We start from the raw sequence: 24022 nt of genomic DNA on the forward strand, positions 1-24022 counted from the left end.
TTTTCACCCAGTGTCCTTTTTCTGTTCCAGGATCTCATCCAGGACACACTATTTTTAGTCACCAGGTGTCCTTGGGCTCCTCAGGCCTGTGACAATTTCTCAGACGTCCTTGTTTTTTGATGACTTCACAGTTTTGAGGAGTGCAGGTTTGGTATACCCTCAGCTGGGATTTGTCTTGACATTTTCCTCTTGAGCAGACTGGGCTTATGTGTTCTGGGACGAGGACCACAGAAGTAAAGTCTTCTTCTCACCATACGATGCCAAGAGCACATACTACCGACACAGCTTATCACTGCTGACACCGACCTTGATCATCCGGCTGATGCCTAGTGCATTTTTTATTACAATATAAGTAACACAATGTTTAGGTAACCAGTTTCCCAGATGGCAGTTGTGGTAAAGAACCCGCCTGCCAATGCAGGAGACATAAGAGACGCAGGTTCAATCCCTGGGTTGGGAAGATCCCTGTAGACAGGCATGGCAACCCACTCCAATATTCTTGCCTGGAGAATCCCATGGACAGAGCAGCCTGGTGGGCTATAGTCCATGGGGTTGCAAGGAGTTGGGACACAACTGAGGCAACTTAGCACACATGCATGCATGTAGGTAACAGGAACACTGAAATCAGTGACTATGTAAGAGCTGAGCATCTTAGCCGCATCCTCTTAATCTCCCCTCTTAATGGCTCTCTGAAGCATAGGTACTATTACTCCTATTTCACAGATGAATAAATAGGAAGAACTTTTCCACAACACACACACACATAATTGTGCTAAAAATATATAAAACTGACCATTTTCATCTGCTTGGCTCTGTGACATTAAGTACAATTCAAGCTGTCATGCAACCACCACCATCTCCAGAACTTTTCACCTTCCCAATATTGTACATGCTTTACCCTTGATGAACATTACCAGTCTTTCGGTCTTTTAAAGATTCAAATGGTTCCACTTTGTCAGGCCCACCTTGAACATTCCTGCAGCCAAACGTGACCACCTTTTTCCTCTGGGTGGAGAGTAATTAACATTGGTGCTTCCAACTTGTCTTCATCTTTTTTTTAGCTTTACTGAGATAGACTTGACAAAATTATAATATATTAAAGTGTACACTGTGATTATCTGATTATGTTTTGGCTCCCCAGGAGTGCTAAAGGCAAAGTATCTGCCTGCCAATGCAGGAGACAGAAGGGACTTGGGTTCAATCTCTGGGTTGGGAAGATTCCCTGGAGGAGGAAATGGCAACTGCCTCCAGTATTCTTGCCTGGACAACTTCATGGACAGGGGAGCCTGATGGGCTACACTCCATGGGGTTGAAAAAGAGTTGGACACGACTGAGGGACTGAGCACAAAGTGTACACTGTGATTTTCTGATGTGTGTGTGTGCTGAGGTCTTTACTTTCTGTTGCTCTGAAGTGAGTGCATGCTGGATGTCAGCCCCAAGGCTGGGCTCAGCTGCCCGCTGTGCCATGGTGCCACCACTTCCCTCTGAGGCAGAGAACACATTTCCCAGGACCTTCTTCCCTGGGGAGTTCTGGTTTAGAGGCTGCAGAAGAGAAACATGCCCCAAGCTCTGTTGTCTCAGGTTCCTTCCTGTGCGTCAGACGGTTAGAAGTCCCGGGATGGGGTGGGGGGCAGGTCATCAACTGCCCACGTCCTGGGCCACATGCTGTCATGTCTCCTTGGTTTCCTGACTCTCTGCCCACATTCCATCCGGTGGAGGGGTTTTCACATCCATGCCATTTGGGGAATGCTACAGTGTGTCAGATGGGCTGAGAATATTGGGAAAAGTCTCATCCAAAGAGCTACCAGTTACATTATATTCTTGATTTAATGAAGATAAATGTTTATCACAAGCAGGTGACCACACAAGACAGTGGTTGATAAAGCTTATTTCAGAGCAGCTTCCCTGGACCTCCAGATATCTCAGAGGGATGGAGACCATGGGGTGGCATCTCACCAGACCTGGGAAGTTTGACCCTTGCCTTAACTCTGCCCTTCCAAACTGGGGCTTGCATGGACAGTTTGTGAGAATATATGCTGGCAATCAACACCCTGCACTTTAACCCAACACCTTCAAATGTTGGACTCTTTGTGTCTCAGAGCCAAACTTCTGGTAAGGCCACATCCTTATCCAAGGAGTGCAGTCGAGCAAAGACCCCAAGTTGCTGTACGATGTCTCTGCTTTCCCAAAGCCATTTCTTCACATCTAAGCAGGTCCCTGTTCATTTCCACCATAGTGCTCACCACTAGTCTTAACTGCATGCTTATTTCCTTATTTACATGTGTACTGTTGACGTTCCCACAAGACTGCAGTAGACAAACCATGGTCCCCTTGTCACTGAACATGGATAGTACAGCACCTGGCACGTAAGTGTTCAATGGACATTCACCTAACAGATGAATGAGTAAAGGAGATTCCACTAATTCCAAATGTTCTGACACAGCTGCAGCTTGGATGCCCATGAAGGAAGACAGGGAGTCACACCTAAAGCATGAGCAATAAGATAAAAAGCAAACAAGTGGGACATCAAAATAAAAAACTTTAGCATAGCCAAAAAAAAAAAAAATCATCAACAAAGGAAGATGACCTACTGAATGGGAGAATATATTTGTAAGTCATGTACTGATAAAGGGCTGGTCTCCAAAATATACAATGAACTCCTACAACACAGCACCACAAGAACAAACCCAGTGAAAGGGTAAAGGACTTAACTTTAACAGACATTTCTCTAAAGAGGGCATACAGATGGCCAACAGGTATATGAAATAATGTTCAACATCATTAATCATCAGGGAAATGCAAATTGAAGCCATAATGTGATATCACCAATACCTGTCAGGATGTTATTATCAAAAAAAAAAAACAAAAGACAAGTGATGGTGAGGATGAGGTAAATTGGAGCCCTCATGTACTGCTGGTGGGAATGCAAAATGGTACAGCTACAGCAGAAAACAGCACAGAGGTTCCTCAAGAAATTAAAAATATGACTACTACACAATGCAGCAATCCAACTTCTGGGTATCAATCCAACAGAACTGAAATCAGGATCTTATAGACATATGAGCACTCCCACGTTCACTGGAGCACTATTTGTAACAGCTGATGTATAGCGACAACCACTGACAGATGAATGGATTAAAAAAGTGTGGTCCATACCTATAATGAAGTAAATACTGCTCAGCCTTAAAAAAACATAAATGAGCCTTGAGAGAATTATGCTAAGTGAAACAACCTAGTCACAGAAAGCCAAATAGTAGATTTTCCTCCTACATGAAAGTATCTAAAATAGTCTAATCATAGAGTCAAACAGTGGAATGGTGGTTGCCAGGGACTGGCGGTCTGGAGGGGTGGGGAGATTAATATCAACAGGTCTGAAGTTCCAGGAGGAAGAGGAGTCAGGCAGGAGGACTGAGAAAACCCAGAGAGAAGTCCTACTGACTCTAAGGAGAAGCTTCAAAGGAAGTGATTCTGCCCTCAAGAAGTCAAACAAGGGAAGAACCAAATAGAGACCACTGTATTTGGTAGAGCATGAGCGAAGATGACCTCTATGAGACATTTTTGGAGAGACACCAGAGAAAGCCACGTACTGCTTGGGGAGAGTACAGGGAAGTCATAAAACAGAGGCACCAAGTGCAGAGAACGTGTTCAAGATCTGTTGACACACTTAAGGAGCATCTTGATATACTTTATGGCCTAACAAACTTTCCATGTATTCTTCAGGAAAGATTTAGTAGGGATTGGTAATGTCTGCTTACTCCTAAAATAGACCAAAACTCGCTGGACAACAAGGCAAAAAGGAAAAGGGAAAGTCATTAAATTTGTGAAAGATGATACCAATTATTCAATGAACGGTGTTACAAAACTTTCACAGTGGCCAGAAACAACAGTGAGTTGTCACACGTTAAGGTGATGCTCACCTGACGCAGAGGCGGGAACCTCACCAGTAGCCTGACGACGAGTAGATTCTGAGCCCAAACCCACCATCTGGTTGGGAGATCAGATGGTCAGAAGGCCAGAAACCCCTGGGGAAGGAGCCTTTGCTCTCTTTACCACAGGACGTGTTGGGGAAAGCATAGCCTTCAACATGAGACTAACACTGTGATTCAGAAACTGCACTTAAGTGCTACACTTACTGAACACTGATTTAATACCATCATCCATATTAATGCTTTTCCAATTAACAAAAGGGATATTGTTGCATCACCTAACCTATACTGATAGGCTGTGTTAGTCGCTCAGTCGTGCCCAACTCTTCAGCAACCCCATGGACTGTAGCCCGCCAGACTCCTCTGTCCATGGAATTTTCCAAACAAAAATACTGGAGTGGGTTGCCATTCCCTTTTCCAGGGGATCTTCCTAACCCAGGAATCAAACCCGGGTCTCCTGCACTGGCAGGCAGACTCTTTTTACCATTAAGCCACCAGAGAAGCCCACTGATAGGCTACTGATGGCTAACTAAATAAAAATCTCAAAGAAGCAAGGGACCGATGTTTTGAACCAATTTCACTGTTAATGTCGATTGCCAGATATAAAAACCTGAGAGCAGACCCATAGGAGAACATTCATTATGTGAAGCAGAACTGTCCTAAGATAGTGCACACAAACCAACATCATCTATTTAATAAAAATATTTAATGCTGCCAAAAAGTATAAAAATACAGTAGGAATGGCAGTACAATACAAAGTAGTCTCTCCTAATTTATTTCTTTTACATCTTTCTACATTTCACACACGCGTTAGAAAACTTAACAATGCATTGAATTAGAGGCTTCTGCACAGTCTTCGGCTGGTGGCGCTCTTCGCTCCCTGGATGTAAGGTTTACTTTGTAAACAGACATATGTGAGGCAATCTACAGGCTTATCAAGCCTCACTGAGATTCCGGAGTGGGCTTCATGTCTTGTTTTGCACATCAATGGTTGAAAATTTATAGCTGCAGAATATTCTCAAGGCATGAATATTTAGGTGTCTGTCAATCTTGGCCTAAAACATAAAATAAGAAGTCATCTATTCAATTCGTATTTACCAAACACACAGACGTACACAGACATACACAGACATACACAGACATAAAAGGACTAACAATGAACTAAAAAGGAAAAAAAACAAAACAAAACATTCCAACACATCACACTCAACCACACTGAATGCTTCACTGTTATCTTGGTAAAGCTGCTTATGTGCTTGCTTTTCAAACAGAACTGGTGGTGTGAGGCAGACTTATGTTAAAGCATCATAACTCAAGTCTTGTACAAGAATCACTAACTATGAATTTTGTAGGTCATCCTGCATTACTCAAGAAATGACCTCCATGTGAGCGATACTGACGGACAGACAGGTTAAAAAAAAATGTACCCACAACAGTTCAGCAAGATTATATGGTATGTGCTAGACTTACCAATACTTTGGAATTCAATGCAAAAGTCTAATCCAATTTGGACCTCCAATGTATCATACTGCTAAAAATATTAACGAATGTAACATCTGAACATAAAGTTGGCTTATAGCTTTAACTCACGGACTGTGAGCAGCGTACATTTTGTCCTGAAGGATAACACTAATGATCACAGCAATGCAGAACTTAAGTGACATGATTTAAGTATTAAAAGAAAACACAGACATGAAATAATTGATAGATTTATTGTATTTTAATGCCGAAAAGTAAAGATAAATGAGAGTTTCAACAAGCAATAGAGATGAAATAACTAGTTTAAGGGCAGCTGAGATTTTAATGTTATTTCACAATATTTGCAAACAGCTGAATTTCTGAGGTGGAAACTGGTTTTCCCCAACTTCCTCCGCTATGACAAAAAAAAAAAACAACAGCCCAGATCTCAATACCTGTTATTATTGTGTCCCCACGTATATAAACAGAAGACATAAACTGCACCCACACTTTTATCCAAAACGTTCCATCAAAACCCCCAACACTGTGAGTTGGCTTCTTCCTGAGTGCTGGCTCCCTGGTGTTAGGTTTCCAGCACCAACACAGAAATGTCCAGACACCAAGGGAACATTCTCGTTAGATGCCTGTGAGCACAGAAACACAACGGGTGCTTCCTGCAGGGAAGCAAAACCAAACCAAACCCAAACCAAAGTGGCTGACCTAAGAAAAGGAGCTCCTGATCAACCCTGACTGTTGCAAATATGGAGTGTTCCCCACACCTTCAGAAGCACCCTCATGAAAGCAAAAGAACAAAGTCCATCAGTCAGAGTGAATGGAACCATGGTTTGGGTCACAGGGTAGTCTGATTTCCAGGATTCCTCTGGATCAGCAGTAGTTCAAATTGCTCCACAAAGTTTTTTGGAGGGAAAAACGTTTGTTTACTTGAACCATAAAAAGAGGGTTATTTCAGGTTTTAACAGGCAAAAGTAGCTGTCTAATGTTCTATGTAAATATTCCATAAAAACAGGCCCAGTGAGACATAATGGGAAAGTATGAGATCTGGAGTCACTGGGATTCTACAGATGGAGTCCATGTCTCAGCTCTGACATGAACTAGATGTACAGCCGCAGGCAAGTTGCTGGTTCTCCAACTCAGGGTGTATGTGTGTGTATTTAGGAGAGGTGGAGTGTGTGTGTGTATTCAGGGGAGTTGTATTTAAACCGACTGACACAACCAGCAGTGCATTAAAGACACACTCCACTAGATGAACGACTCTGTAGAACAACTTAAGGTCTCAACAGGGGCCAGCTCCACACCTAAAGGAACAAAGTCAAATGCACACAAAGTAGTTCCAGCCACCAGATGCTCACACTCATGTTTCGCTGGAAAGAGTCACATATACTTTTCTGGGGTGAGCAAGGCAGTCACTGCCTTTACAGACAAGATTAGCTTGCCCAGTTTCCCTCTCCTGAATTCACCAAACTCGAAATAACTTCAGGTTTTTTATAGCAGTAATTTGTCATCATATGTCTAAAAAATCTATACCAAATGAAAGCAACAGTAAAGAATTGATGTTTTTCTTTGGGGGTGGGGGTGGGAAACGGTCTCCATAAAGATAAAAACTCCCAGCCACTCTCCTTACAGTTCCCCAAACATACTATGTGGTGGAAAACCAGAAAGTATTAAGATTCTGCAAGTGATATCTGCCCTGAGTCCTGTAAGTCCCATATTCCACTCTAAATTACAAAACCAAAACAGAAAGAGTTCCAATGACTGAACTGTTCATTCTCCCACTGGACCACAGAGAGCTTGTGAGGGCGCTGGAGAACGTCCATGGTCAGACTGTTCCTGATAAAGCCTCTGGCTGAGTCACCACTCGCCCAGGCCCCCTCCATGATGGGACGGCACGTACACACCCAGGAGGAGCGCAGAGGACGCCTGGCCTTTCTGGCTCGTCCGCGGCTGCGGGGGCTGCGGTGCCACTGGCCCAGAAACAGGGCTTTGGAGACAGATGTGAGGGAGAGCAGCCTCAAGTTCAAACCTGCAAACTCGGGGAAAGCTCCAGAATACATCATCCAGGGAAGACAAGACCTGTATTTTCAGCAAGCCAGGAGGACTGTGTTTTATTATGTGAAAAAATACTACATTTCTGTTTTTTCAAACTTGTGTTTAGAAGATGCTGTACCCCATCATCTAAACAAGTCAAAGCCGAACAAGAGCTTCCTGATGTAAGAGATGTAAACAGCTGTGACATGGGGACGGGGGCCCAGACTCATTGCTTCTACCCACTGACAGCCCTGCTCGGACCTGCCAGAATCAGAAACCAGTCAGCACTGACAGATAGCGTGACTCCTACACTCTTGCCTGGACTCAGGAAAAGTGGATGACACGCACAGCGGCATTCGACTTACTGTGAGCTACATTTACAAAGTGTCCGTAAAACTGTGTCTGAAAGTAAAAATCAAGGCAGCAAGATCCTGAAACCTGTACAGGGGACTTTTCTGGTGGTCCAGCGGTTAAGACTGTGAGCTTCCAACGCAGGGGGCACAGGTTTGATCCCTGGTTGGGGAACTAAGATCCCACATACCAAAAATTAATTAATAAAATTTAAATAAATAAATAAATCCTGTATAATAACCAGGCAGGCACTTCAGAAGTGCATTCCCTAGAGTATACAATGCTCAATACAAGATTTCTAGTCAACAGTTCTGGCCTGTGTTGGCTCACACAGAATCCAGTCCGAGACATTCTTCTAAGAGAGAAGTGACTTGGCAGAAGTTACACCTTTCTTTGAGAATTTAATTCTAAACACACAGGACTCTTCAGCACCAGGACCAGGAGAGACGGTGGAAAAGTCAAGTCTCAGGTGACTCTGGCTCAGTGACCCCAACACCTGCATCAGCTGGAGGTCAACACAGAACACTCGGGAACACGGAGCCAGGAGCAGCAGATACCACCACTAAGTGGGGACAACCGTCACCGCCAAGAACCCTGAAAGCAAAGGTGGAACTGATGAAAGCAAAAGGATGGCTCTGTGTCAGAAACTGCTTCTTAAACTAACAGGTGTTTTTTTATTCAAACCATCAATTCTAGTTTATCTGAAACAAAGGGGATATGCACAAGTGTACATAAAATTAATAATTTGAGTCACAATTCCTCCCTCTGACACACCTGTTAGGAAGAGTTATATTTAAAAAAAAAAAAATCAGCTTTACTTCCTTTCTCTTTTTTTGTTCATTCCTTGGTAGAAATACCAATACGTAACGAAATGGACCAAAAAGACCAAAGAGAAAAAAGGACAAATACAAAATCATTCTCTAAACACAAGAAACGGTCTGTGTCACCACAGTCCTCTCTGCACTTTCACATTAAGATACATATGGACCCACTAAATATGGAGAATTGGGTTTGTAGATATTCCACACGTGCAATCATAGATAGAAACCAGCAGGAGGATGATATAAAGTGTTCAGATGAACGTGGACACAAGGTCAGAGCCCATGGTGCAATCGGAGAAGATGGCTCTGAATCAGGGCTGCCTGCTTATGAGCAGAAACAGACACGAACACAAAATGAACCAGGTATTAATGCAAATATTCTTTCTTAAAAATAATAAAGCTTCTGGCTTTTTTTATTAAGAGAATACCACCTCAGCGAAGTCAAACATAGAACTGATGTTCAGCATCTGTTCTAATTAGCAAACACCATGGAGACCATGTCCTGGGAAGGCGCAGACCGCCGTGGCCACTGACCCCTGCGGCTGTTACCTGAGGCCAGGACCCCGCCTGCCCACCCTCCCTCAACCAGACACCTCCTTTAATAAAGGTCAGGCACCTCGCCATCCATTTGTAGCAAATGATAAAAAACATGATCCCTGGTAAAAACCGACGTGCTCTCTTCAAGGATCTGCCGGGAGGAGGAAGACGACTAACCTATATAGAAGTTGATTAACAAGGGTCTGCTGCCCTGGATGTGACTTGAAGAATACATTAGGACACACAGCTCCAGAAGGACAGAAAGCAGACAGAGAGCAAAGCTGAAGCACTGAACCCCACAAAGCAGTCGCCCTGCTCTGCCTGGGAACAAGGGCATCATTACCAGCTTGTGTTTCCCATAAAGTCTTTTTACTTTACTTTTGCTGAAAGCAAGGCTATCTGCAGTTGGAATTGAACAGGTCTACCTGTTTTTGACTTGCATAGTAATTACTGTATTTTAGCAAAGATAAACCAAGGCAAATTGGAAAGAAAGATTTTAAACCAATAATGACCTAAAACATGAGGACCTTGGTGCCTGAACACAGGTGTCAAGCAGGCAGACACAGAAATGTCCCTCTTACCTCCTTAAGTGAAAAGCTAACAGGACGCAGTGGTGCTGAGCAGGGCGTGCTCCAGACACAACTGTCCTCCACATAGAGCACCACATGTGTCCTGCTCTCACACTCTTAGCAGAAGGCTATTCAAACCCACTCAAAAGTCTAGCTATGCTGACATTTTTCAAACTGTTGTTTAAATGGTAACTGCACTCTGAAAATAATTCAGCCTGGTGCAGCAATCTTACCCTGTAAAGTGGATAAGGCAGAGACACCTGGTCGGAAGTTCGGCGTCCCCCCTATCCCTTCCTGGTGACCCCTTAGACATCCCACCAGCATAGTTTGAAACCACCGAAATAATGCGATTTCATTATTTCAGCAACTAAATTTATAACACCTAAAGTTTAAATAAAACAAGTTAAAACACTAGAACTCAAATGAGCAGTTAAATTCATTAAACAATATGCTTTAAAAATACTCATTAAGAAGTTAAAGGGACAGTGTAAAGTTTGAACATCATTATACTATTTATTGAAGTAGAAAGAACTTGAAAATTTTTTTTACTGCAAAACTTCAGTCAAATAAATGGAAATCATGGATAATAAAATGCTGCTCCTTATTTTGATTTCCTAAATCATGATTTACCCCAATTATAACTTAGGGTAATTACATTCAAATTTTCCTGAAAGATAAACAGTATTAATAATGGGCTTTACAGAAACCAGTTTCTTTACAAAGTCTTGATCAACTGTTACCTGACTACGCCAGTAAGGAGAACCTTCCTTCAAAGATATTTTTAGAGAAAATTTTTGTTTCTTTGTTTGTTTTTCTTTTTAAAATTGGGAAGACTGTAAAACATAAAAGAAATGCAAATATATAGTAAAAATTACTTATTCAGAGCTTTACCTGCTCATATCAAACTTCTCTTTAGGAAAATGTATCCAGTACAGTTGAATCAACATACAATTTATTATTATTTTTATGGTAACAGATTTTTTCAAATTGAGCTTTTAAAAAGTACATTTAACTACAAAAGTAAGATTAAATAGGTACTTATAAAATATATTTACCCTGAAATGGTTAAGAATATAAAATGTTGATGCTCATGTCAACAGTACATTATACATTACACGCATTACTTTAAGGTCATTTTCTCTCCAATAATAATGTCGATAAAACCACAATATTTATTGCTTATATCAAGTGCAGGTTAAAATCCAGACAGCCTCCAAAAATGAACCCTTATGGTAAAGGATTTCTCAGTCTGGTCAGGTGAAATATTACACTTAGCATGTATGAACACAGTGGAAAATGTACCAGTTCTTAAGAAGCATTCAAGTCTTTACTTAGGGGGTGGGTAGTATGGGCAGTGCCCTGGGGTGCTGGGGGGACCAGACACCACACTTCTCTGTGGGTGTCGAATCACGTGCACCGTCTGGGTGAGGAGTCTGTGACAGATCAACTCTGTGACTCACGCAACACTGTCAGCTGCTAGGGCCGAAGCTTGCGGGGCAGAATTAGTTACTTATAGGGCATTCTGCTGAAGAAACAGTGTCCAGCCAACAAAAGCGCCAACCAGAATGACTGACACAAACCCCATCTTAGTGAGAATAGGTTGCCAATATAACCACCTTTTCCTCTTGCGCTCGGTCTCGCTCAGCCTCTGCTTCATCTGCTGCACCTTCTGGGCGGTGCTGGCCTTCCTGTCCTCCCGGAGGCGCTTGCGCAGAGCACTGTGAACAGACAGAGCATCAGCAGGCGGGCTCAGCTGCAGGCAGGGACTCAGCCCAAATCCCCTCCAATCCCCTCCATCCCTCAACTCCTTAAGACGCTGCAAGAAGGGGAAAGGCCTCGATGCTCTGAATGGTCCAGATATACACTCGGATTGTTCAACGACAATTGCTGGTTCAACTTTGTGCTAATAAATACTTTTAGTGGGACCTGAAAAGAACCATGGTGTCAGTGTTCTATCCTTCTTTGCTAACCAGTCAGTAGTGGGAAGACAGAGGGTGCCTTCAGCATCCGGTCCCCTCTGGAGTTTACATCTGATTTTTCACAAAAGCCCCTAAACTTAACATTTTCTTGAATGTTCTGCTGTGTGTTGCCTACTGTTGTCCGCCCACACCCTTTTCTAGCTCCCATTTTCCTGTTCAATACAGAATTTTTGTTCCAATGGAAGCTATCTGACTCCCAACATCACAGTCCTGGAACAAGGCAAAGAACAGTTGATGGCAACATGTACCTTACTATTTTTCCCTCTTAAGAAGAAAATCTCAAAAGCCTAAGATGACAACCACCATGAAGAAGGCAGCAGTAGTAGATGCTGTTACTTTTGAAAATCAACAAAAGACACATTTTCATAGTATACAAGTAGAATCACAGAGCTGAAGGAAGAAACAGAAAAAGGAAACAGTTCTAAAACTTAGAAGATGCTTGTGAGGACATCATGCTTGTAGATGAGGACTACTTAATGATATCAGACTGGCAATCTTCCCATCAGGCACTCTTGAGGAAAAACATAGGAAATGCTGGAAGAAGCAAAAAAAACTTTGCACGAAGAAACTGACACCTTAGAATGCAAAGTGGAGTCAATTCAGCAGGTGTGAGCAGATCTGAGAGTTCAGTTATATGCAAAGTCTGGGAGCAACACAAGCCCTGAAGCTGATGAAAGCTAACCATTTTATAATACTTTAAAAATGTGTTTTTAATAAGCTTGAGTAGTGTTTAAAATAATTTCCCTTCTTCAAATGATATGGAGAGCAAAACTTAAATTTTTTTTTTCACTTACTTAATGGAAACTTATGGAAATTTAAGAGGATGAGATGGTTGGATGGCATCACCGACTCGATGGACATGAGTTTGAGCAAGCTCTGGGAGTTAGTGATGGACAGGGAAGTCCAGCATGCTGCAGTCCATGGGGTCGCAAAGAGCTGGACAAGACTGAACGACTGAAGTGAACTGGATGGAAACTTGCCTATTTAACATATTTTTAAAAGAAGAGAATACTCATCTATATATTTTACATAACAATTACATCAAGTGTAAGGGCTATTAAAATCAGTTACAAAAAACTAAATCTCACAAACCCCATCTCCCTTCAGGTACTGCCGTGTTACAGCGGAAGCCTAACCAGCCTCCCTGCCTTCAGAGTCAGGCTGCCTATGCCACAGCAATCGCTGTGAGGCATAGCCCCAATGTGCTACTTGGTTAAGAGTCCTGAATGCCTCTTCAGTGTCTACTATATCAGCACCCAGCTTTCTTCTTGCCCCAAGTGTTTAACCTAAATCTAGTAATGAGTCAGATCATGGGGTGTCCTAGAAGGCAACTCGTATAAAAGCTGCAAACAATGTCCAGGAGGGAGTGAACAGAAGGTGGTGGATGGTCCCAGGTGAGGAGCCTGAAGAACCACTCATACTCTGCATGATCCTGGACAAGATCATGAATTACTTTTTTAAATAGCTAAACAGACCAGGATCATAAAAATGTTCCAAAATTACATTATGGTGACAGCTACATAACTCTGTAAATATACTCAACACACTGAACTGTATGCTCTAAATCTGTCAACTTTATATGTATATTATCTCAGTACAGTTATTTTCTATAAAGCTATAAGGTGGGTTTTCGATAATTAGAGAACTTTAAATATAGTCTACATATTAGATAATTTTATCAATGTTAAATTATTCTTGGGGATACAGGCACCTTCAGCCACTGCTGGTGGGAAGGCAAAGTGATGCAGCCATTTGGAAAAATGGCTTAAAAATGATCCCCATGGAGTGACCACGTGTGACCCAGCAACCCCACTCCTAGTTAACACACAAAGGAGATGAGAGCACGCCTGCTCACAAAGACTCTCCAGTGTTTGTCTATCGTGTATGGCCTTGGTCCTGCCCAAATAGCTTTTCTGCTGTTCTCCAAGTCTGTTTCCTTCTAAACTAAGAACACACTTCTCTTTGCTTCTCTCAGCCCCTGCAGTCATTCTATTCTTATCTTATAGCACTTCATTCACAGTAAATCATTTATGATGCTAGTCTGGGTTCTTGTTTTGTCCTCTAAGTGTATTAGCAACTTGGGACTATGTTTTGCCCATCTCCATATGCTTTGCAGTCTTCCTTCCACTCTTCCTTACCACAGACACAGGTAGCTCTGCCTGAATGATCTCCACCTGAGTATTTCCTACAATGATGTGCAAAAACTATTACTCAAAATTCATTCTCTGGACTGAAAATTCATATAACAAGTATGTATGTACCTGCCAGTTTAAAAGAGAAAAATTACCTTGTAGTCAAGAGCAGGCAAAGCACATATAAAATATATAAAAGGATACAGAGCTCACAGTATTATTTCGTGACTTAAAAGCATTAAGTCTGAGGTAGAAGAAAAGACAAACACCTCTATGCTTTAACTTGTGACAGCACAGCTAAGTCAGAACAAACGCTGCAGTACAACATGTAACTGCTATGCACTGCAATTCGTTGTGTCTTGGGGAAACACAGAAATGAAGCTATAATGTAAGGAGACCTTAATGGTTTTCACAACACATCCCAAGATCCCAAAGTAACAAATACAATGTAAAATTTTCCACAAGAAAAAGCATGTTTGACAAAAAGAAAAAAAAAGTCATTCAGATACTGAAGAGAGGAAGAAAAAGTGTTCCTTCACTTTTCTAAGAAACTCACACCTCAGGATACCAACTTCAAACAATGTGAGATATCTGGAGCCCTAGAAGTATAATTTTTCAAATTTAAAAACTTGAATAGTTTACACATTCATATGGATTTAAAACTCTAAAAGTACAGGGCATTTTTATGTGATTTTTTAGAAAGAATTTTTTCTTGCAATAACAAATTTAAATTGAAATATTCACTTAACTATTTCATAATGGTATTAATGATTAATGGGATTCCCAGGTGGCTCAGTGGTAAAGAATCCACCTGCCAATGCAGGAGGCACAAGAGACACTAGTTCAATCCCAGGGTCGGGAAGATCCCCTGGAGGAGGAAATGGCAACCCAGTCCAGTATTCCTGCCTAGGACAGAGGTCCCACCAGGCATGGACAGAGGAGCCTGGTGGGCTACAGTCCATGGGGTCAGTAAGAGTTGGACAAGACTTAGCAACCGAGCACTCATGCCCTCAATGGTATTAAAGGAATATTATCACTTACACTGTATCATAGGAGCATGAACACTGCATAACTACACAAACAGCAGGTATTACTGCTTGTTTTCTGTGCCATACTACACACCTTAGCATCCACTTATATTAACTTTTACACTCTAATACCGTGCTAAACCCATATTGTGTCAAGCCATTTTCCAACAGGCTTCTGTCTATAAACTGTCTTCTTTGAGCTCAATGATGTCATCATATACTATTTAAATGCCCTGCAATAATAAATTGTTACATTAATTCAATAAACAAAGGGTCTATATTAGTTCATATCCACAAACTTATTAAGATAAGAGTCTCATCTTTACAAGCACATTACTGCAGTAACCTTACCTCTCACTGTTCTCCTCCAGAGTTTCCTGCGTTTTAGACGACAGACTTGAGTATCTGTCTCCTGTCAGTTTTTCCTCTTCTAGGCCTATCCTGTTCCCATTGTATTTTTCAGTCATTATTTTGGTTGGTGAATGATCAAAAACAGGACATACGTCTTCCTTAGAAAGTTCTTTCCAACGTTTCTACGTAGGGAGAGAAATGAGAAACAAATGAAAACACCAGAGTTTTGATTTTTCTTAAATAAAATTTATGAAATGCAATTATATAGTTAAGAAAACCCTGTGATGCTAATATATGAATGAAAGAGGAAAATGTGTTTTGTCAAACCACTTCTAGCTATGTCTACTTGAAGTTGAATTTAATAATAATAATAATAAAGCATTTAATACTGATGCACATCAGTATGTAGTTGAACACAACCACCTTAATAAAACACAGTGACTTTAGCCCATTTGAGACAAACTACACTAGGACCTCACGGTAAGATCTTCAAAGTCTGACTGTACTGCCCTCAATGCAGAGGCACCTGCTGCAGGAAGAATGACCAAGATGGCCCATGAATGTGACCCACGTCCTCCAGCTCATTGCCACTGTCCAGTCTAGAGAGAACCAGCAAGTCCCTGCGGTGCCAGAGGACTCCAAAGACTGTGCCTACCACGGGCACCAGCAGTCCCAGCAGCTGGTCCGACCCAGGGCGGGAAGGTCCTCAGCAGCCGGGACTGTGGGGTGGCAGGACTCAGACCACAATGAAGACGCATCCACCTTCCTCCTCTAAGGCAGGAAGACCCAGGCTCTCCAAGTCCTCCAAGAGCTGGGAACACGTTCACTCAGCTCCCGGCCATCCACGGAGGAGCAGAGGCATGGCTGGGACAGCCAGTGGTTCCATGACCTCTCACACTGACTCCGGCACAGACCTGAGAGGCCCTCTTTGAAGATCTATCCTGCAAGCGTGGAGTCTCAGATCTAATAATGAGTAAGGTCCCTGCAACTACTGAGGATTTCAAGGATTCTGACAGAGAAGGAATACTGCACAACTCACATTCTTCTGGGACTGACAGAAGAACACTCATTCTCTGCAGTTACTGTGGTACAAAATGGCACTACTTAAACAATGCCTGTATGCTTGGATTTAAAAATTTCAGGAAATTCACTGACACACTGATAAACTAATTTCCAGCTTGTCTCATTTCACAACAAAAGAATTAAAAAGGTACTTTGTCACACTCTACCTTCCCTGACATGGCTCTTCTATGAAGCTGCACAGTGTGTGAATGGATCTCCTTTTGTTCTATGAAGTTGACTCACCAAAGACTCAGAAAGTACAACTCTGTAAATTGTTGTGTTTGGAGGGCAGTGAGCACAACAGCGTGGTTGGAAGAAGAGGAACCTGGAGAGCGTGGCCCTACAGGCAAGGCCAGGAAGGAGGTGGACCTCAGGGAAAGACGACCTTGACAAGAGGTGCCTGAGGTGGGTCTGCGCTCTCCCGAAAGGGACCTACAGTGTCTCCATCGCATCCAGAAAGACTATCTCACCAACAGCTGAGAACCCACATTAACAACACACAAGAGTAAGATGCTTTCACCTGAGGTGACTGTTGTCAATTTTGTTTTTTCTCATTAAAAATATTTTTCTCTGTCCAAATAGCATTTTTTTTGTACTGGAGGAAATGCGAGTGGAGAGACGGCTACTTCCTGAGCACTACCACACCCCTGCTGACCTAAGACTCCACCTACAGCGGTTCCCTATCCTCACGAAACCCCCGGAAGAGGTGCGGCTCCTCCTGCTGCTCCTTCCTGTCATACAGGGAGGTGGGCTGTGAGTGAACACCCTGCCCCAGGCTCCACAGCTGGGATGTGAACCCAGAGAGCCTGGGCTGACAGTGCCAGAAACCCTCAGGATGCTCTGCATCTCGGAAATAATCATCAGTGTCAGATGCCAGAAAGTTTAAGTATTCCAACAAAAATGCTAACTGTCTCCAGAATTATGCTGAGCAATTCTTCACCAAGATCTAGTCACTGTAACTTGGCCTCATACTTGGACAAAACTCAACAATGTCAATAAACAAGATGATGCCCAAAACCAAGACTCACTGGCCCACTTCCCAGAATCCACCAAGACTCAGCGGGGGGCAGGGGTGGTGGTGGGTGGAGGGTGTCAATGCTAGTGAACGTCAAAGGAGAAAAACAAAGAGCAATGTCTTTCTGCCACATCTCTGGGCAGAACTGGGGATTCGCTAATAAAGATGTAAAACACCAGCAATGGTACTACGTTTATGACAACCTCGGGCCAGAAAGATGGAAGGTAAACAGAGTCCTTTTAAAGACAGCTAGAGCTCATTTCCTCTTTCCCGGTGGGCCCAAGCCACTGGAGATGGCTGTGCATGAACACGCACTGTGTGGTCATCACACAGTTACTAGTTTCAGGTACAGTCATTTTAGGTGTAAATACTAACAGCTTTCCTTTGTCCTGGCAGGTTCTAAATCATTTTATAGCCACATATGTCAGAAATCTTCACAGGAAAACAAACATGAAACTATAGTCCACAATGAAAAACACCACTCACATCACATAAGCCCAAATTAAGACAGATGCCCCCTTCAGGAAAAAGAACCAGAGACAAAGCTTACACAGTGCGGGTGCTACTGGACAGAAAGACAGTATCCCGCACCCACTGCCATCAACTTACACTAGAGAAGCTTTCCTTTTTCTTCTTACAAATACTCATTTCCCCCAAAATCAGAGGCAAAGAGGAGGAGGCAGATGCATGGAGAGGGAAAAGAGCCCATAAATTGCCTATTCACCCCCTTACGTGTCCTAGGAGATGCTTGTGGGGCACAGGACACTTAGAGCCATGTGTTCTGGGGTTTCCACACAACAAGCAACTCTTGATCTTTGTAACAGGACAGTTTTATGATTTAAAATTTCAGGGAAATCTATTTCTCTGAGATTTCTGTTCTATTCTAAGCTAAGGTTCTAGGATAGCACTGTCTAGTGAAATGTAATGTAAGCCACATATATAACTTTAAAAATATCTAATAGCCATGTTTTTAAAAAAGCTGAATTTTAACATGTTTTATTTAACTCAATATATTAAAAATATTGTCATTTGAACATATAATATTTTTTAAATTACTGGGATCTTTTACACTCTTTCTCCCTGTATTTGTACATCTTAAATTTTAAGCAGAACTCAATTCAGACTGGCTACATCTCAACACTAAACAGACACATGGCTACAGCATGAGACATCAGGGATTCCAGAAGGAGAAAACAGTCTGAAAATAACTACATAAAATAAACAAGTCCATACACTGATACATAAATACTACTGATGCATGGACACGCAGCCCTGGAAGCACACACATACGCATTAGTGGTTACACGCTGAGGGGTGAGGGTGAGTTAGCAAGGACTTCTACTTTGTAAATGATGTACTTTCACAGTCTCCGAATTCTCATGTATTCAGAAGGTACTAACTGATTGCTGAGACCAGTTCTGTGGAAACTGAGCCCCCTGGAAGGTAACAGGCTCTCTGACCCTGAGCACCTGAAAAGCAGGGGCATTTCCAATGGGCCCTGTGGAAGGAGGCAAAGGACCTGTGGGTCTGAACAGGGATGAAGGTGCTAGGTCAGAGACGTGATGGCCACACAGCACAGACAAACTGGGAGAGAGGAAGTTCCCCCCAGCCACACACCACAGTCACCACAGAAATCACGCCCATAAAACCCATCTCCATGGGGAAAGCAACCCTCAGAGGAGGCACATCTGTGTTCTAAGTGCAACGAAGGGCAGTGCCCTGAGGAAGCGCCCATTCCCCACAATCACACAGTCTGCAGGAGAAGCCAGGGAATGAGCGCAGCACACGGGGTCAGCACACACACTGGTACTGAACCTTGTGGACATGCACGTTAGAGGCGCTCCCCATCTTGAACGCTGAGGTGGCGTCTGGGGGAGGAACTAATGTCTCGTGGATTTAATCTTCATACACCAAACACTTTGCTGATTGAGGGCACTGAGGAACCTCACTTTTCTCTTCATTAAAAATTTTCCTTTGATGCTAAAGAGGGGGGATCTTTTAAATAAAACTTAAAATTTTAATTGATAAATAGACTGTCTTGAATAGTTAAAATAATACCAATGATCACAACAAAAACATTAGCTGATAAATAAAATAGTTCGGGAGTATTTAAATATCTGTGTAATCTATACAGCACAACTACTTATACATCATTCCACAGATGGTGTGATCTGTTACAAAACACAGCTTATTCAGATTCTTGCTCTTTTGGCCATAATCACAGAAGCTAGAGAGCAAGTAAGTGGTTTTATGTAAGAGAAACAAAAAGAAAATCTACCTGCTTATGTAAAATTCTATATGATTGGCTCAGACAAGAAACGGGAGTCTACTGTTACTTCTTTTTCTATTTTACATTTTATGTTAGTACATAAACACAGGTTTCTGAAAATGAATCTTAGCTTTTGCAGAACAAAAACACCCTCATGAGAATAAAGCTACCAACCAGAGAAAAACAACAATGTCCTGGTTCATTCTATCTGCTGCAAGTACTCAAGCTGCTTGCTCACTGTTGTAGCAGATGGGATAATCTATTTACAAACTAAGTATTCTTGTGTAACTCCAGGCCAGGTTTTAATGGGCCAAAAGTACCTAATTTTTCCAGTTATTTCAATGATTAAATGCTCAGACTCTCTTCTACATGAAACTTCTACTTTTTTTAAAGAAACCATGTTCCCAGCTGGGCTTCTGAGAGACAAGCAGGATTTAACAAGAGGCTGAGGAGCACACAAAGAGGTGGGCACAGGCTTTTCCATCTCAGAAGCCAGCTGGACCCACCATATTAATGTAAACACACTTCTCGGGAGGAGGGGAAAAGCCCCGTGGCTTACATGGAGTGCAGTTACCTGACAATACACTTGACACACTGTTTACCTGTATACTTGAGTCTCCCTTTATAAACTTCGCTCCTTCTATTATAGTCATGTAGGAAAATCTGAGCTGATCTGGCGTCTGAATCAGCCCCATTCGGTATTTTCTCATATTCAGTAACAGTTGTTTAATGTTAATATTGTCTCCTTTTTCTATCTGCAAGAGAGGTAAACATTATTCAAGACTTTTGTTGTTAAGAGTCCAGAAAAGAGAAGCAATCCAAGATAACCACTAAGGGCAAGCTGGCCCAGGCCGCCGTCCCCTGTCCAGGCAGCACAGAGAGGACCCACGGCTGACTCCAGCCAACAGTCATCTCACTTGTGCTGGCCTAGCGACTGGTGATTGGTCGAAGGAAGGATTTATGCCGAGTGCTGGCTTAACATAAGGATAAATACACAGAGATTAGTGCCCTTCTTTTTTAAGGAGTAAAGCTTTTCATTGGGCGCCCCCTGCCTTCATATCTGTACACAGCAGCCTCATGTCTGTACACAGCAGTCTGTGGAAGGCAGCACCCAAGCGGGTGGAGGAGAGAGACCTACAGGGACAACACTGCAGATGATATGGTGGGCCGCTGCTGCAGCAGTCAGGCTGAATCCACTGTGCCCCTACCCCATCCCACTCCACTCCAAGTGTAAAAGAGAACAGTTGCTGCAGTAACTTTGGGAGGGAACTGGCACACACATGATCCAGTTTTAATATTTACCATTAACAGACCAGATACTTAAGAGTTCTTAAACACATCAAAGCTCACTTACACGTAACAATCGGCTTTGGATGGAAGCACAGGGTATTAAACACGGTGTTAATACAGTGACATCTAAGATACCCTAAAAGGAGGACAGGCACATGCTGGTGCCCCGGCGGGGGCTGGGGGGGCTGGGAGGGCTGGGGCGGCACACCGCCCTTGGGTACCTCAGGAACCTCAGGGGTTGATGTCAACACCACACTGACCAAGGGGCTTAGACAGTATATGTTGCTAATACACTGATTCACTTAATTCTCACAACAGTCCTGGGAGGGAAATACCACCACCACCCACAGTTTGTAAATAAGGAAACCAAGGCAAGAAGGAATTCAAGATTATCTACCAACTGATGTCTGAAAAACACAGTGGGCGAGGGAGACAACCTATCATTTAGCTAACACGAAGCTACCAGCACAAGTCTCCTCCCAGAGCTCGAGGATTATCCTAGTCACAGCCCCATCCACTCATCACAAGTAAGGCAGCTGAAAGGATGTCAAAGAGAATTTTTGGTTTTTCTAAAAAAAGGCAGATGTTTAAGTTTGAAAAGCACAGTTCTGCGATCCTGGCATTTGAACTTACTTCTGCCAGTGGAAACAACAAAAAGGTATGGGAGCCTGAAACAAGGTCACTTACCAGAACAAGGCAGCTGTCCACCAGAGAAAAGGTGCCCGACCGCCCAATGCCGGCACTGCAGTGGATCACTGCAGGCCCATGCTCAGGGTTCAGGGAGCCAGATTCCCGCACTTTGAATAAGAAATTGAGAAACGAAGCTGGTGATTCAGGGACTCCAAAATCTGGCCAGGTAGTATAATGAAAGTGAGATATTGTTCTGGTTTCACCAGTCTAAAAAGTGAAAATTAAGGGGGAAAGGTTAGTTCTAAGTTTTTTCTTTTAAAAATCTACTGCAGTAAGATGTGTTTTGTGTAATGCACCATGACTTTTCATCTGGTTGTTGATAATCACACATACAAGTTTGGGAAGATTTTCTTCAGGAGAATTTGGAATATATTAATAGCTAACACTTTTGTGACAATTACTATTTTGTAGGCACATTCTAAGCTTTTTATGTATTAACCCATATAACAATTCAATTAAAACCCATTTTCCAGATGAGAAAACCAAGGCAAGGGTTAAGTAATGCACCCAAGGTCACATGTAAGAAAATGGCAGAGCAGGACTGGAGCAGCACCTGGGTCTCCACCACTGACCTGCACCACACACGCCGCCAGGTCCTCTTAAATCACACATCATGATGGGTGAGTTCTCTATTTTTATAAATTTCTACCAGTATAATTTCACATCTTTATTGGCTTCCTGTTTAAGAATTTCAAAGTTTTGGGCCTTCCCCAGTGGCTCAGTGGTGAAGAATCTGCCTACCAATGCAGGAGACATGGTACTGATCCCTGGTCTGGGAAGATCCCACCTGCCATTGAGCAACTAAGCCCAAGAGCCGCAACTATCGTGCCCAGGTGCCCTAGAGCCTGTGCTCAACAAGCAAAGCCACTGAAATGAGAAGCCCACACACCACAGCTAGAGAGTAGCCCCTGCTCGCTGCAACTAGAAAAAAGCCCAGATAGCAACAAAGATCCAGCATACCCAAAAGTAAATAAATAAATAAAATTATTTTTTAAAATTTAAAGTTATTAAAAAAAACAATTTCAAAGTTTTTAACGACACAATTGTCCCCATTATAAGTTATCTTTCAGATTCAGCTATAAAGGCACAGAAGAACAACTCAAGAATTAAAGACACAATCTTTACATTTTTAACTGAAACTGCTCTCTCCTAATTGCTGTCTTCTGCACGGTAACAATTCCCAATCCTAGAACTGCTGGCACGCCTTGGCTGATGTGCTGATAACATGGTTTACCAACATGCTAAATGCTTCCTGTCTCATACAGCCTGCCTGGCTACTCAGCACCACTTCCTGGATATTCCCGACAACCTTTATTTCTGCCTAACATTATGAAAACATCCCTCAGCTCTGCCAGCAGCCCCCCATCCCCGGGGGCACTGCTCTGCCTCCTACTCCTCATTCAGAGGGAGCAGGGACCCACTAACACATCTCTGCACAATTTTAAACCCAGGCACGTGGTTAACATACATCTTCCTATAAACAGGCCTGAGGTTCCAGGCCTGAGGTTCCAGGAAGTGTTTTAACCCTTCCCCAGACAACTGCCCCGCTGCAGTCCTCAGCCACCACGCTGTGCTGACCATGCACAGCCGGCCAGACTTGGTCCCCTAGGGCCTGAGCCAGGTCGAGGTGGACATGCTAGAGCTCCAGGCTTGGCTGGGGTGGTGCCAGGACCCCACTCCCACGGGTGTGGCCTATATGGTGCAGTTCAACTCTGTGTCACATCCTGGCCCCAACCTAAGGTCACCCCACAATCCTGGGTGACCACTTGTTTTTTCTTCACTTGAATCATGTTGGCTCAGGATCAATGGCCTCTTTCTTTCTTCCAAATTCAGGTCACAGTGTCTGGGACACTCAAAGCCAGTTCCCAGAAATGCTCGCCACTGTTTGTATAATACAGTCTTCTGCACTAATAGATTTCTGAAAATCCATCTTTTTCTTCCCCGATAGGAACAGACTAAAGAACTTCTTATAGGTTTTTTTTTTTTTTTTTAATTAATTCATCCCTTCTGAAACAAGACTCAAAAAACACAGTTCACAAAAATCACATTAATTCCCAAAGGGCCATGTGAAGTAATAAGAGCCACATGTTTACTGTTGTGGTATAAAAAAGTTCATGTGCACAACTGGAGGCCCTTTCCCTCATTTCATGTTGGAAAAGTAATGAGAAGGGGGAAGGGTTCCAGAGCAGGGAGAGCTCAAATAAAATTCATCTCTATACGTGGACCCCACAACTTCCGATAGGGTCCTGTTCCCTATACTGCGATCCCACGACTTCCAACAGAGTTCCCAGTTCTCTACATGTGGACCCCGCAATTTCTGACAGAATCCCAGTTCTCTACACATGGACTCCACAAATTCCAAGAGTCCTAGTTCTCTACACTCGGACCCCACAACTTCTGACAAAGTCCTCATCTCATACCAGTGGACGTGCCCCTTCCTCCTCCGTGGTCACCATGCCCTTGGTCCTCCTGTGATGCCCAGTCCAGGCCTCCATCCC

General features: G+C 42.9%; 1 protein-coding gene and 1 pseudogene across 3 annotated transcripts in view; one reads left to right on the top strand and one right to left on the bottom strand.

The window, feature by feature from the left end:
• Positions 1-4613: 4613 nt before the first annotated feature.
• The window catches only part of PTPN2 (protein tyrosine phosphatase non-receptor type 2), a 63410-nt gene continuing 44001 nt past the window's right edge, over positions 4614-24022 (bottom strand). Inside the window, exons 6-11 of one of the 3 annotated variants that reach the window (XM_081561754.1) lie at positions 21522-21731; positions 20147-20299; positions 15199-15380; positions 11325-11426; positions 10449-10541; positions 4614-4981 (exon numbers count right to left, since the gene is read on the bottom strand). In XM_081561754.1, the coding sequence (XP_081417880.1) occupies positions 10490-10541; positions 11325-11426; positions 15199-15380; positions 20147-20299; positions 21522-21731 (699 nt within the window). In that variant the 3' untranslated portion in view covers positions 4614-4981; positions 10449-10489. Of the gene's footprint in view, positions 4982-10448; positions 10542-11129; positions 11427-15198; positions 15381-20146; positions 20300-21521; positions 21732-24022 lie in introns of those variants that run through there. The other 2 variants (XM_081561755.1, XM_081561752.1) reach the window with 2 other exon arrangements.
• Positions 11980-12368, top strand: LOC145534387 (prefoldin subunit 4 pseudogene; annotated as a pseudogene).

This window comes from Giraffa tippelskirchi, chromosome 14 (genome assembly GCF_054371585.1).
Source record: "Giraffa tippelskirchi isolate mGirTip1 chromosome 14, T2T-mGirTip1v1.2.pri, whole genome shotgun sequence".
In the NCBI taxonomy this organism is placed as follows: Eukaryota; Metazoa; Chordata; class Mammalia; order Artiodactyla; family Giraffidae; genus Giraffa; species Giraffa tippelskirchi.